The sequence below is a fragment of the Castor canadensis genome, chromosome 11 (genome assembly GCF_047511655.1).
Source record: "Castor canadensis chromosome 11, mCasCan1.hap1v2, whole genome shotgun sequence".
In the NCBI taxonomy this organism is placed as follows: Eukaryota; Metazoa; Chordata; class Mammalia; order Rodentia; family Castoridae; genus Castor; species Castor canadensis.
In genome coordinates this window covers 105,372,032-105,384,872 of record NC_133396.1, presented here as the reverse complement: position 1 = coordinate 105,384,872, position 12,841 = coordinate 105,372,032, and the positions used below count along the sequence as shown (strand labels likewise).

The 12,841-nt window shown below is 44.0% G+C and overlaps 1 protein-coding gene across 2 annotated transcripts; it reads right to left on the bottom strand.

The window, feature by feature from the left end:
* Window positions 1–244: 244 nt before the first annotated feature.
* On the bottom strand, window positions 245–6,935 carry Ssr2 (signal sequence receptor subunit 2). 2 transcript variants are annotated; one of them, XM_020181326.2, is made up of 6 exons: window positions 6,877–6,935; window positions 6,058–6,212; window positions 5,297–5,395; window positions 4,592–4,700; window positions 2,583–2,660; window positions 245–815 (listed from the first exon to the last, which is right to left on the bottom strand). In XM_020181326.2, the coding sequence occupies exons 1-6, from the start codon at window positions 6,883–6,885 to the stop codon at window positions 705–707; spliced, it is 561 nt and encodes a 186-aa protein (XP_020036915.1). In that variant the 5' UTR covers window positions 6,886–6,935; the 3' UTR covers window positions 245–704. The 2 variants fall into 2 exon arrangements, with proteins under 2 accessions (XP_020036915.1, XP_073904002.1); XM_074047901.1 differs by having other exon boundaries at window positions 6,812–6,924.
* Window positions 6,936–12,841: the final 5,906 nt, after the last annotated feature.

Sequence of the window (12,841 nt, the reverse complement as noted above, 5' to 3'; positions counted from 1 at the left end):
GTGGAGAGAGCTGACAGGCAAGGAAGGTTTAGGGAAATATGTGATGACTTGTGAACATTCAGAGGGAAAGAAGGGATAGCACCAAGGGACTCAAAGTATCCAAGTATCTCCATGGGAACAAACCAACAATGCTAGGGCAAGGACACCAGAACTTGGCTCATTTGCCTAGGAGCCAGGGTGCTCAGGGCCTGAGCTCTAGCAACCAACCACCTTTGCTCACCTGGTTGATGGGAAAACAGACAAGTCAGTGTGGCATTTATTTTTATTAGAAAATCCCATTTGGTAAGCACTTCCCTAACCCAGAACAGAGACTAGGTAGCCTCCAAAAGTCCCACAGCTTTCATCTTTCACCCTCTCTTAGAGGAAAGGGCAAGGAACAGAGGTGGTGTCGGGCAGTCTCGGAAGGGCTCCTCCAGGACCCCTGAGAGTTTGTATTGCCAGCAACAGCACCTCGGTGGGGCCCTAACAGGACCTTCTAGGCCCAAGGCTGTGGCCAAAGGCATTCCTGTTTGTATGGCTTCACAGTGGAACCAAGGAGGCTCTCTCATAGACTCCCAGACCTGGTCCTTCACTCTGGTTGAAAGCAGGGCAGGATCCAGGACAAGATGGCCATGGACTAAGAGTAAAGAGATCACATTTGAGATACCCTTTGGAGTCTGGAAAGCACCTGGTTTCTTGGGAGAGGAGGGCCATGGAAGCCCCACTCAGTTCTTCTTGGTTTTGGGAGTGTCGTATTTCCTTTTGCTGGAATACCACAAGAGCAGGGGGATGCCGATGGAGGGCAAGGTCATAACTCCGAAGGCTGCCCAATCCAGCTGTGGGGGAAAACCAAGAGCTTCTTAGAAGTCTGGATGAGGGCACAGGAGAAGACAGGGAAGGAATAGGTCCAATAAAAAGTTTCTTTCTGATCACCCAAATGGCTCTCTAAAGACCAATCTACCTCTAACTCTCTATCCCTCTACCTCAAGTAATATCTCCATTCTCAAACACTACCTGGAAGCCAGTTTGGCCTGGATCAGAAGAGGCCTTAGTCTTCACAGCTTGAAAAGTAGATAGAAGATGTAACTCCATGGTAAAGCACTTACCTAGCATGCACAAGGCCCTGGGTTCGATGCCTAGCATTCAATGAAAGCAGGAACTCTGCCTTTACCCCTCTATCCCTATCTTTAACACTCTATCTCTACCTCTACCTCTACCCTAGCCCCACATATACTCCCTTTCTCTCTCTCATGCACCAATTTTTTTTATTTTTTGGGTGGGGGAGGTACTGGTGTTTGAACTCAGGACTTCATGCTTGCTAGGCAGGTACTCTACAGCTTGAGCCACTCCACCAGTCCTGTTTTGTGTTAGGTCTCATGAATTATTTGTCCAGGCTGGCTTCAAACTAAGAGCCCCCTCAGTAGCTAGGATTATAGGCATGAGCTACTGGCACCCAACTTTTTTTTTTCTTTTTTTGACAAAGTTTCACTATACAGCCCAGGCTGACCTTGGACTAGAGATCCTCTGTTCCTGCCTCCCGAGTGCTAAGATTACAGTCATGCACCACTACATCCAGCCAAAGTATCAGCTATGTGCCAGAGAAGTTTTTTGCTTCTTTGCAGTGCTGGAGATCCAATCCAAGGCCCTATATATGCTAGGTAAGTATTCTAACACGAAGCTACATCCTCAGCCCCAATCTATCTTCCAACCCACAAAGCCAAAGGCCTCTCCTGACCCAGAGCAGACAGGCATCTAGGTAGTATTTGATAATGAAGATGCCCCACCAGGTCTTGTCCTTAATAGTCAAGCCTTCTGTGACGTATCCCTGTTTATACCTTAGCCCTAGTCCCTTTCCTCCATTCCTCTACCTTACTTCTGCTCTCCAGCTTCAATAAACTACTTGTCATTCCTAGATCACATCATGCTTTTTCTCACGTCTGAGCTGCACAACTCTTCCCAGAATGCCTGCCCTTCTTTGCCTCCTCTTTGACTGGTTAAGCGCTCTAGCTCTTGAAGATGGATTAGATGTTCCTGTTGTGTGCTACTCCAGCAACCTGCATAAAACTTGTACTTTTCCTCCATTTACTTGTTGAGTCCTCCATAAGCCCATGCAATCTTTTAATGGAAGAGACTATATGCTATTGGCCATTATTTTCCCAAAGCACAGAATAAGCACATAATTAGGAACATCATAATTACTCACTGAATAAATGAATAAATGAATTTCTCATTCAGTACTTTAGTCAAATCTGTAAAACAGTCTCTCCTAGACTAAACCACAACAAAGCTCCTGCTTGACTTGTTCAATGCTTTATGATCCTTTGAATCTAACCAGATACTCCTTTAATTCTTAAAATAGACACAGGATTCTAAGATGGGGCTCTATTCAAGGGTAAGTAGAAAAAAAGACCAGTTTTATAGTTCTAGCAATCACAATTTCAACAAAAATCTCTGGGCCTGGTTATATCTGGCTGTCTATATCTGACAACAAAAAACAGGGCAAAAACCAACCAACAAATCTTCTAAGGAGACCAAGAGATCTCAGAACCAAAAGGATATTCTTATACCAGGGGAATGATTAGAGAGAACACTAGAAAGCTTACAAAATGGGGGGAGAATCTCCTATCAAACTCCCGCTGAGCCAGGATTCCTCCCTGTCCAGGTGCACTGGTAGAGCCAATCTGAAAAGAAAAGAAGGATATTAAAGCAAGCCTCCAAGTCACCTCATCTGAGAAAAGGCAGCTCCAACCAACCTAGTTCTAAACATTAGACTCTTAGTTCCCAAAGTGCTTAAGAATGCTTCAAAGAGATAAGGAAGGGCAGCTCAGTGGTAAAGTTTTTGCCTAGCAGGTGTGAGGCCCTGGGTTCAATTCCCAGCACTGCAAAATAATTACAAAACAAAACAAAACAAAAAATCTTTTGAACTACAGAGAGTTGGATGATTCTCTTAGTATGTTGGAAAGAAGAGTACATGAGGAGCCAGGAGGCCTGAGAAACACATGGTGAGCTTATGAGATAGGGCAAGCCAGCTATGGAACTACAATTAAAACTCAACCCTCTGTCACAGCCCGACTCTAGAAAGACTGAAACTGCTCACTACCACTGGCCCCTCTGTGGACTAGGGGGGTATGTAATGGGATGATTTGCTCTTGGCAATCATTTACTTACACCTCAAGTGAAAATACTGTATTCACAAGGCTGACATGAAGCTCAAATGAAATAATGAAAAAGGTTCTGAAAAGTTTAAAGCCCTACCCAAATGTACATTACTAGAGTAGGGCTGTGTCTAGCCCACATTCCTTTGTTTTCAAGAGGAGGCCAAGATATTGGAGCACACTGCAAACAACTTTGCTTTAAAGTGGCAGCTGAGCCTTTAATTTTGTATCTATTAATTCATAAAGTACCAGGTACAACCAGGGTCCTGAGGTTGGTTTTGAAAGCAGAAACAACAAGAGGTGAAAACATAGGATAATGAGAACACAATTCCATGTGGTTTATGAAGGGAAAAAAAAAAAGGCAGTGATTGAGTGTTAGAGATTTTCAGATTTCTTATAGTTCTATGGCTCTGTCATGTCCCTTTCCTACTGTGTCCTCACTAAGTAGCCAATAGCCTGTTTGTATAGTCCTGTCAGAGGACCACACATTTTAGCTTCATAAATTTATGAATCTATAACCTAAGCTTTGTGGGGGCCAGGACAGGGTCTTAATCTTCTTGGTATTTCCCAGAGTCTAGCACAGTGCAAAGGCTCAATAAATGTCTATTGTATTTAGATCAATCAATCAAAAAATTGTTTACTAGTGAGTTTTTATTATATATGGAGAACAGAATCTAACACAATGTCCTTGGCCTCAAGGAGTTTATAATTAAATTGGGAGGTGAGGGTGGAAGCAGGGAAGACCTATAAGGGAGAACTACTAAAGACATACTGAAAACAGTAAATAATTAAATGTTCAAGTAGTATAGACCATAAGTGTTCTAGAAGTTCAGGTGTACTCAGTGAATGTTTACTGAAAGAATGAATAGGAAAAGAGCAATATGTATAGGAAGGAGATACAGCTCTAAGCTGCGTCTTAAGAAGCCTTTAGATAATGAAGTGGAGGAGAGAACATAGTTCAAACAGGCAAAGAGAAAAAAATAAGCACAGGTGTGCACACATGTGTGTACAGGAAGAAGCTTGGCCTAATTAGGACCAACAGTCTATGTGGAGTGGGAAAAAAAGCTGGAGAAAAACAGTCAGACTATGGGAGGATGTGCAATGATAGACAGAAAAGCTCAGCCTCAATGTGATAGGCAGGACATTCTAAACAAGGGGAAAAAAGTAATAGTGGAGCCTGGGAGTTCACTGACAATGTTTTAGAAGATGATTAGAAAAGCAAGGACAGCTATAAAGTAGGCAGCAAATGATACAATCGGAGGAAATGCTACCTCCCATTCAATTTCAACTGCTCTATTCTGGAACTTTACAATTTGAGTCATCCTTTCTTAGAGAAATACCATGTTTCTGGTCAACGTATCTCCCTTACAGTTTTGTGGCTACTGTGGACATTTTTTGCAAGTTTTTAAGGGAAGGCAGATCAGAGCCCCATCCAGCTCAGGATTTGGGGAACTTACCACAACAGGCCCATCCTCCTGGGCCAGGTAAGTAATTGTTGCTGAAGTGAAGTTGAAATAACCAGCCTTGAGAGGGCGCAGGACCACAGTGTGGGAAACATTGCTTGCACTGACCCAAGAGTTAAGGAAGAGAAAAATATGATGATGCTAAGGCAGTAACAACCTTCAACTTGTAGATTAAATGCTCCACTCACAAAATGGTTGCCAACACATGTGGTGAGTTCATACCTGCAATACTCTACAAGAATGAAAAAATACAAACTTTTTTCAAAAGTCTAGTGTATGGTATAATATGCTGAATTTTAAGGGACCTAAGATTTGCAAAGTAAACTTCCAAAAAATTATAGTCACTGAAGCTCACAGAAAATCTTTCATTGACTATAATGAGGTTTGTTTCTTTCTTTCTTTATTTTTGGGTGGTATTGGGGATCTAACCCAGAGCCTTGCACATGCTAGCTAAATGCTCTACCACCATACCCCAGCCCCATAGACATCTCTGTAAATATCTACATCTTCCCAATATGTTTCAAGCCTTATAACCCAAACTTTGGGTCTACTCTAAATCATGCTCACAAAACTCACACCAGTCTCTCTTGGTCTCATCCAATCAGAAATATAACAGGAGAATAGCCATACAAGTCCAGCCTATTTGAAGTACCCCTGTTCCCACTCCTCAGCCTTCATCACCTACAGCCAAGAGGATACGGGGCAATCCGATCCCATTTGACATTGAGCATACCAGAGACAATGCCAAAGTCTTCTGGAGGGAAGGAATCATCAGATAATTCCACATCTAATGCAGCACTAGAAAACAAAAGTAGTAAGGGTTATAAAATTAAGGCAATCACTAGTCAGATATGCCTCCTTTGTCCTAAAAAATCAGAGCTCAAAACAGTCACATAGTAACATGGGTCTGCTGCATTGAAGAATCTAGGTAAAGGTCTGGTTCCTATTGCTCAGAAACACCAAAATACTTAAGTATCTAGAAGGAATGAACCCAAATCCTTTCCTGCCTCAATTTCTCTGTTGGGGATGGGGGAGAAGAGACGGTAAGGTAAGGAGGGAGAAGAGAAGGTGAAAATGGAAAAGAAAATTAAAAGGAATAAAATAAAACAACAACAAAATGCTCCTAGGCTAACAAAAGAAGGAAGCTGAAACTTTGAATCCCTGAGGTAACAAAGGACTGTGTATTTTCTGTGCCTTCATCTTCCCCTTCTTGTTTCACAATTGTTGCTTCTTCCCTGCTCTGAAACTCTTCCAGAGCAAAAAGTGGAAAGCTGTTTCTTGTAATTTAGGTAACAATGCCCTACTTGAAAAATCAGGCCCAGTAGCATATATATTCATTCATTGTCTAATGCCGGATGTTTCCCCAAAAGAAATCTCTCCCCACTAAGATGTTCCCCTGTTTCATCTGAACACTGGAAATTCAGACAAAGGCCCAATCTGTAAGTCCAGGGCCTTCTTACCTTGAACCAACATTGTAGATGTTGTATTGTAAGGTCAAGTCTCGCCCCTCCACGGCATATCTGTTCAGGAGCGATTTGGAGGCCAAAAGCCTGGCTCCTTCTTCTGCTTGGGTGCCAGCAAATAGAGCCACCACCACAAATACTAGCAGCCTCATCTTTGAAAAAAGCAAATGCAGCAGTCAACCCAAGTATGTAAATGTCACCAAAATCCTCCTGACAGCTGTCCCTTATAAGCCAATTAAAGCGCTTTTGATCTATCAAAGCCGCAGCCCCTTCCACAGCAAGTGCATAAACCACCAGCGCTAATACATTCTCCAGACTCTTCTACTATCTACACCCGCAACCCTGGAAAACCGGTCCAAACACCAACATTGTCCACTGCCTTCTTCCTGTCAGGAACCCCAGGAGCTCACCCAACGGGTGGGGGCTTCTGAAAGGGCACCACCGCCAGAATAGGGCTTTCCTTGGGGTACCTGACTTCGGCTGATCTCGGATCTGCAGCAGCCTCTAGCTTTCCTTCACATAGGGGTCCCCCCCACCCCCTAGCTGCAGGCTTCCCGCTGCTCCTCTCCTGCTTCCCATGTCCCTGAATCCCGCTCCGCCAGTCCATGCCCTAGTATCCCATTCTTTGCCCCACCAAATCCCTGTCTGGGCCCCTCGTAGTCTCGGTCCGCTCTCCCCGTTCCCTCCTGTCAAAGTTACTCGCCCCCAGGCTGGCGCGCGTGGACCCCCTCCTCATCATCCCTACGCTAACATCTAGCCGCTGACTGACGGGCGGACACGAGTCTCTAACTCCGACACCTCAGCACCAGGACGCACCGTGCGCATCAAGATGCCTTTTCTAAAGCCACACGACCGGAAGAGAACGTCAGCCCACGAAAAACAGGAAATAAATTCTAGCCGGAAACCCTAGTGCACCGCCCAGTGCCTTGTGGGAGTTGTAGTTCTTCCACAAGCCCCACCTTTCCCTTTGTAGTGCCCGCCACCTAGAGGATGTGAGGGCTCCCGATACAGGGTTGTCGATTCATGTTGTGCCAAGCTTTTCTTTTTTCTTTCCTTTCCTTTTTTCTTTTCTTTTCTTTTTTCCTTTTTTCTTTTTTCTTTTTTTTGGTGGATTCAGGGACGTGGGAAGCAGAAGAGGAGCAGCGGGAAGCCTGAAGCTAGGGGGTGGGGGGGACCCCTATGTGAAGGAAAGCTAGAGGCTGCTGCAGATCCGAGATCAGCCGAAGTCAGGTACCCCAAGGAAAGCCCTATTCTGGCGGTGGTGCCCTTTCAGAAGCCCCCACCCGTTGGGTGAGCCCCTGGGGTTCCTGACAGGAAGAAGGCAGTGGGCAACGTTTGAACTCTCTTGGCGCTTGCAAAGCAGGCGCTCTACCGCTTGAGCCACGCCTCTAGTCCGTTTTGTTCTGGTTATTTAATAACTGGGGGCGGGGGGGAGGGGGAGCGTCTCATGAACTATTTGCCGGGCTGGCCTGGAATCACAATCCTCCAAATCTCAGCCTCCCCAGGCGAGAGAGCCACTGGCTCTCAGTTTGCTACGATTTTTTTATTCCGCCCTCTTCAGTAGCTTTTCAAGACGACTTGTCTTGAGTTCAAACCTCCATACTGCCAAAAACAAAAACAAAAAAACTCAGTACTGCATCAGAATAGAGCCTCTTGGTGCTCCGGGTGGCATATGAAGACTCTGGACATTTAGAAACGAAATAGACACAGGAATAAAAACAAAATATGACACCTACATCAAATATAGTTGATGGGAATCATTGTACATCAAAGTGACCTATTCCCAAGTGAAATGTAACAAATCAGACTAAGGAACTGATGTTTTTATTCTATTAACTTTGTGTGTGTGTGTGTGTGTGTGTGTGTGTGTGTGTGTGTGTGTGTGTTACTGGGGATTGAACTCGGGGCCTGTGCATGCTAGGCAAGCACTTTACTATTGAGCTACATCCTCAGCCTTTAGTTTTTTGAGACAGGGTCTTCCTCTTTATCCTAGCTGTCCTTGAACTCATGAGTCTTCTGCTTCTGCCTCACAAGTACTGAGATTACAGAAATGAACCACCATGCCTGGTGTTAACTAATTCTACTTGTTAGAATAGTCACATGAGGCTAGTCTCTATTAGACAGCACAGTTCTAGTATATTGTGACACATCTCTAGCCTTTGGCTTCTGAGATCCAACAGGCCAGGATTTTGCTACCACAGAAAATCTTCCCTCTGCTCTTCCTCTGAAGCAACACTTCTCTCCATCATGAGAGAGCTCAGGTCCTGAAGCACAGGATGTGGGACAGCTCTCAGAGAGTCCCCAAGAAACCCCCTCTTCTCCCTCCTCCTCCTCTTTCTTCTTTTCATGGTACTGGGGTTTGAACTCAGGACCTTGTGCTTGCTAGGCAGGCATTCTACTGCTTGAGCCACTCCACCAGTTAGTTCTTTTTATGTTAGGTATTTTGAAGATAGGGTCTCACAAACTATTTACCCAGGCTGGAATTGAACTGAGATCCTTCTGATCTCTGCCTCCTGAATAGCTAGAATTACAAGAGTGAGCCACTGGTGCCCAGCAAGACATCTTTATGGTAGAGGCTTCTTGGTGTGCAAATCACAGAATGTCTCCTTCCTCCTCTACACACATAGTCTCCCAGCTCATTAGGAGGAGAAAAAAGTTGAATCCTCTGTTGGGGGCTGAAGAGAACCAACAGTAGTAGTACAGTCTGAAGGATTTCTGTACTCTTCTGTCCCTTACCATCTTCACCTCTAGCAATGAGGAACTCTTTCAGTGTAAGAATACATCATCCTTGTGCTCTGAGAGGTAGTCTCTGTGAGCAAAAGTGCAACTTGTTGGTCTGTTTGTAGGCCAACACCACTTTCTGAAGAAGGAATAGCTTGATTCAGTGTGAAGCCCCCAGGAACAAGTCAGAAACAATGAACCCCCTACCATCCATTCTAGGGGCAGTAGCAGGAAAATGCAGGGCTGAACCAAAGGAGAGAAAGAATAGAACCAATAGGATATAGATATAGATACACAAGAGGGGATTAATTAGGAGAATTGGCTCAATCCATTATAGTGGCTACAAGTCCCATGATAGGCCATCTACAAGCTAGAGCCCTGGGATGCCAGTAGTGTATAGCTCAGTTCAAGTTCAAAGGCCTCAGCATCAGAGAAGTGCTGATGGTATAACTCAGTCTGAGGCTGAAACCCTAAGAACTCCAGAGTCTAAAGGCCAGAGAACCTGGAGATCTGATGTCCAAAGTTGCAGCTTTCAGAAAAGAGACCGATTTGTCTAACTTGTTTTCTCTAGAGCAGACTGGATGGTGCCTGTCTACATGGATGGCAGATCTTCCCTCACCTAGTCCACTCAGACTTATCTTCTCTGGAAACAAGCCCACAGATGCCTAAATAAGGCTTTACCAGGTTTCTGTGTATTCCTTAATTCAGTCAAGTTGACATCTAAAATTAGCCATCACAGTAGAGAAGGAAAAGGGAAGGAAGAGTCTTTGGTGAAAGGGAGTTCCAAGTATCTGCCACAGGCCAATAATGGATGACAACTTTGGGCAAAAGTAAATACAGACACATCCTACCCTGTGTCCAGAAGTCTATGAAACAACCAGCTACCAGCCAGGTTGCTTTCTTTCCCACAATGAATGATGGCCACCCTGCCCTGCAGACCTTTCAGACACTAGGAGACTGCTGGGGGCGGTGCTGGCAAGCTCCTGCCTTATGCGCCCCCTGACACTGCAACCACCCTTAAGACTGTGAGCACCTAGAGGGCAGGGACATTGAGGTTTCTGAGGGACTTCCCTATAAAAGGTAATTGAACAGTTGTGCTGTGGTGAAGAAAAGCCCAGTTATTCATTGTGCAATTGTCAGGTGTGGCTTGAAAAGAAGCTAGATCTCTGAGCCAAGAACATTGCCTAGCACACAGTAGGTACTCAGAAAAACATATCCATATATACTTTTTTTTTTGCGATACTGCAGTTTGAACCCAGGGCCTACCCCTTGAGCCACTCTACCAGCCCTTTTTTGTGATGGGTTTTTTCAAGATAGGGTCTCTCAAACTATTTGCCTAGGCTGGCCTCAAATCATTATCCTCCTGATCTTTGCCTCCTGAGTAGCTAAGATTACAGGCCTGAACCACTGGTGCCCGGCAACTTAAGAATACATATATATATATTCAGTGCTGGCAACTTAAAAAGATATATATATATATATATATATATATATGTATTTGTATATATTCAGTGCTGAGGATCAAACCCAAGACCTCATGGATGCCAGATAAGAACTGAGCTATATCCAGAACCCCACACTATACACAATTTTTTATTTTGAAATAATTGAAACCTAGGCTGGCAGAGTGGCACAAGTGGTACAGCACCTGTTTAGCAAGCACAAGGCTCTGAGTTCAAACCCCAGTACTGCCAAAAAAAGAAAAAACAAAAAACAGAAACTTCAACCTTGAAAGAATGGTTTGATTAACACCTGTATGCCCTTCACCTAGATTAACTAGTTGTTAATATTTTGTCCATTTGCTTTCTCTTCTTATATGTAAATTAATATGTATATACACACTTATATACATTTCTTAACCATTTGCATATCGTGATATTCCGTCAGTGTGTATCTCCCAAGAACCACTGAGCATTCTCCTCTATAACTACAATAATGTTCCTACACTTAGGAAGTTTACATTCAAACAATATTGTTTTCTAATATATAGTATATATTTGTTTTTCACAAAATTCCTTTATGGAACAGTACAGTGACTTACACCCAGAATCCCAGCTAATCAAGAGGCAGAGATTGATGGATGGTGATTTGAGGCCAACCCAGACAAAATGTTAGGGAGACCCTTTCTCAAACAATAAGCTGGCCTTGGTGACCCACCTGTGGTCCCAGCTACTGCAGAGGCCATAGATAGGACTGCGGTCTAAGGCTGGCCCTAGGCAAAAAATTCGAGATCCTCTTTGAAAAAATAACTAAAAGCAAAAAAGGGCTGGGACATTGGCTCAAGTGGTAGAGCACCTGCCTAGCAAGCAAAAGGCCGTTAGTTAAACAAACAAACAAGCTGGGTGTCAGTGGCTCACACCTGTAATCCTAGCTACTCAGGAGGCAGAGATCAGGAGGATCGTGATTCGAAGCCAGCCTGGAAAAATAGTTTGCAAGACCTTATCTCCAAAAAAACCATCACAAAAAAGGGCTGGTGGAGTGTCTCAAAGTGAAGGCCCAGTACCTCAAAAAACAAAGTAAAACAAACAAATAAACCAGAACCATCACCCCCCCAAAAAAAAGCCCTTTATTAATTTCAAAAACAAAATCTAGGGCTGGAGACTTGGCTTAAGTGGTAGAGTGCCTTCCTAGCAAGTGTGAGGCCATGAGTTCAAATCCCAGTACTGCCAAAAAAAACCCCAACAAATCAAAAACAAAAATCTAGGATTCTATCAAGGATCATGTATTGCAGCATTGCCTAAATGTGCTTAAAATGAGCACCTCTTAAAGAGATTGTGGAGAGAGGCTTTGTTACTGAAAGGAAGAAAAAGGGGACTGAAAAGCTCAGGCAAAACTCAGGGTCTGGAAGCAGACCCTAAAGGTCCCTTTAAGTCCTTGGATCCCTTGAATTTGTGACATACCTGGCCACCCTACATCAGTGGTGGACTATTTTCTGCTTCTTGTAAAATTTCTCCCCCACATATGTGGATTCCAGGGTACATTCTGAAGTGTACATCTGCCATGTTTTGATGCCGTTTGAGGTTTTATTCTACTTTCAGAATTTAGCTGCAATCTCCTCTTTTCCCTGATGGAGGAAGGGTTGATAAACAGGTCCAGACTTCTCTTGCTGAAGAGTGAAGAATGGCCATCCTAGCTACTCAGGAGGCAAAGATCAGGAGGATCATGGTTTGAAGCCAAATAGTTCTTGTGTCCCTATCTTGGAAAAAAAAAAATCCTTCACAAAAATAGAGCTGGTGGGGTGGCTCAAGGTGAAGGCCCTGAGTTCAAGCACAAGTACTGCAAAAACAAAGTGTGAAGAAGGAAGTGTGTGTGTGTATGTGTGTGTGTGTGTGTGTGTGTGTGTGTACATGTGCCCTCTCATCTCCTTCAGAAGAGCCCTCCTTGAACCCATGGGGCTGGGACCCCACCCTCCTGTTGCTATAACAACCATTTCTGTGAGGACATGGGGCCTAATGAATTATGTGTGTGGTGAGGGAGGGAGGGAACATGCCAGAGTGTCATTGCTCATTGCATTAGTAATCATAGAACTATATAATAATGAAGAAGAAAGAGAATGGTTCTTCAACAACTCTCAAAGTAAGAGGGCAGCTGTGGAATACAGCTAGAAACACCGGCAAGGTGATCCAAAAGTTTTCCTTGGTGTGGACAGCTCCACTTGGAACTGACTTGTCCTTCTTCTCTCTCTTAGGAGAACAAAGAAGCTTGCAGGGAATCAAGAGCAGAAAATCTCTCCTTTAAGGACTTTGCTGTTTCCTTGACATCCATGTACAACTTTGCTGAAGAAGTAGACTACCAAGCAAGCCAAGAACTGTCCAGTGTGAGTGGCCTACCCAGCATCCCTCCCTCTGAGATCTTACACCCCTTGTTCTACCACCAGCTGTGTTGTTTAGCCTACTGACCTCTCCTCTGTGTTGACCTTCTGCACCTTCCGTACGTTCTTCCACTTCCCAGCTTTTCTAAATATGACTTGATTAACTCCTTCCAGAAAAAAATGCCATCAGTAATAGTAATTGCAGCTTACATTTATTGAGTATTTATCATATGTCATTTTATAAAAACT

Coding starts and splice junctions, on each gene's coding strand:
- Ssr2 (XM_020181326.2), bottom strand. Junction 5,396..6,057: donor ATCTACAATGTTGGTTCAAG/GTAAGAAGGCCC, acceptor TTTGTTTTCTAG/TGCTGCATTAGATGTGGAAT. Junction 4,701..5,296: donor AAATGGGATCGGATTGCCCC/GTATCCTCTTGG, acceptor CTCTTGGGTCAG/TGCAAGCAATGTTTCCCACA.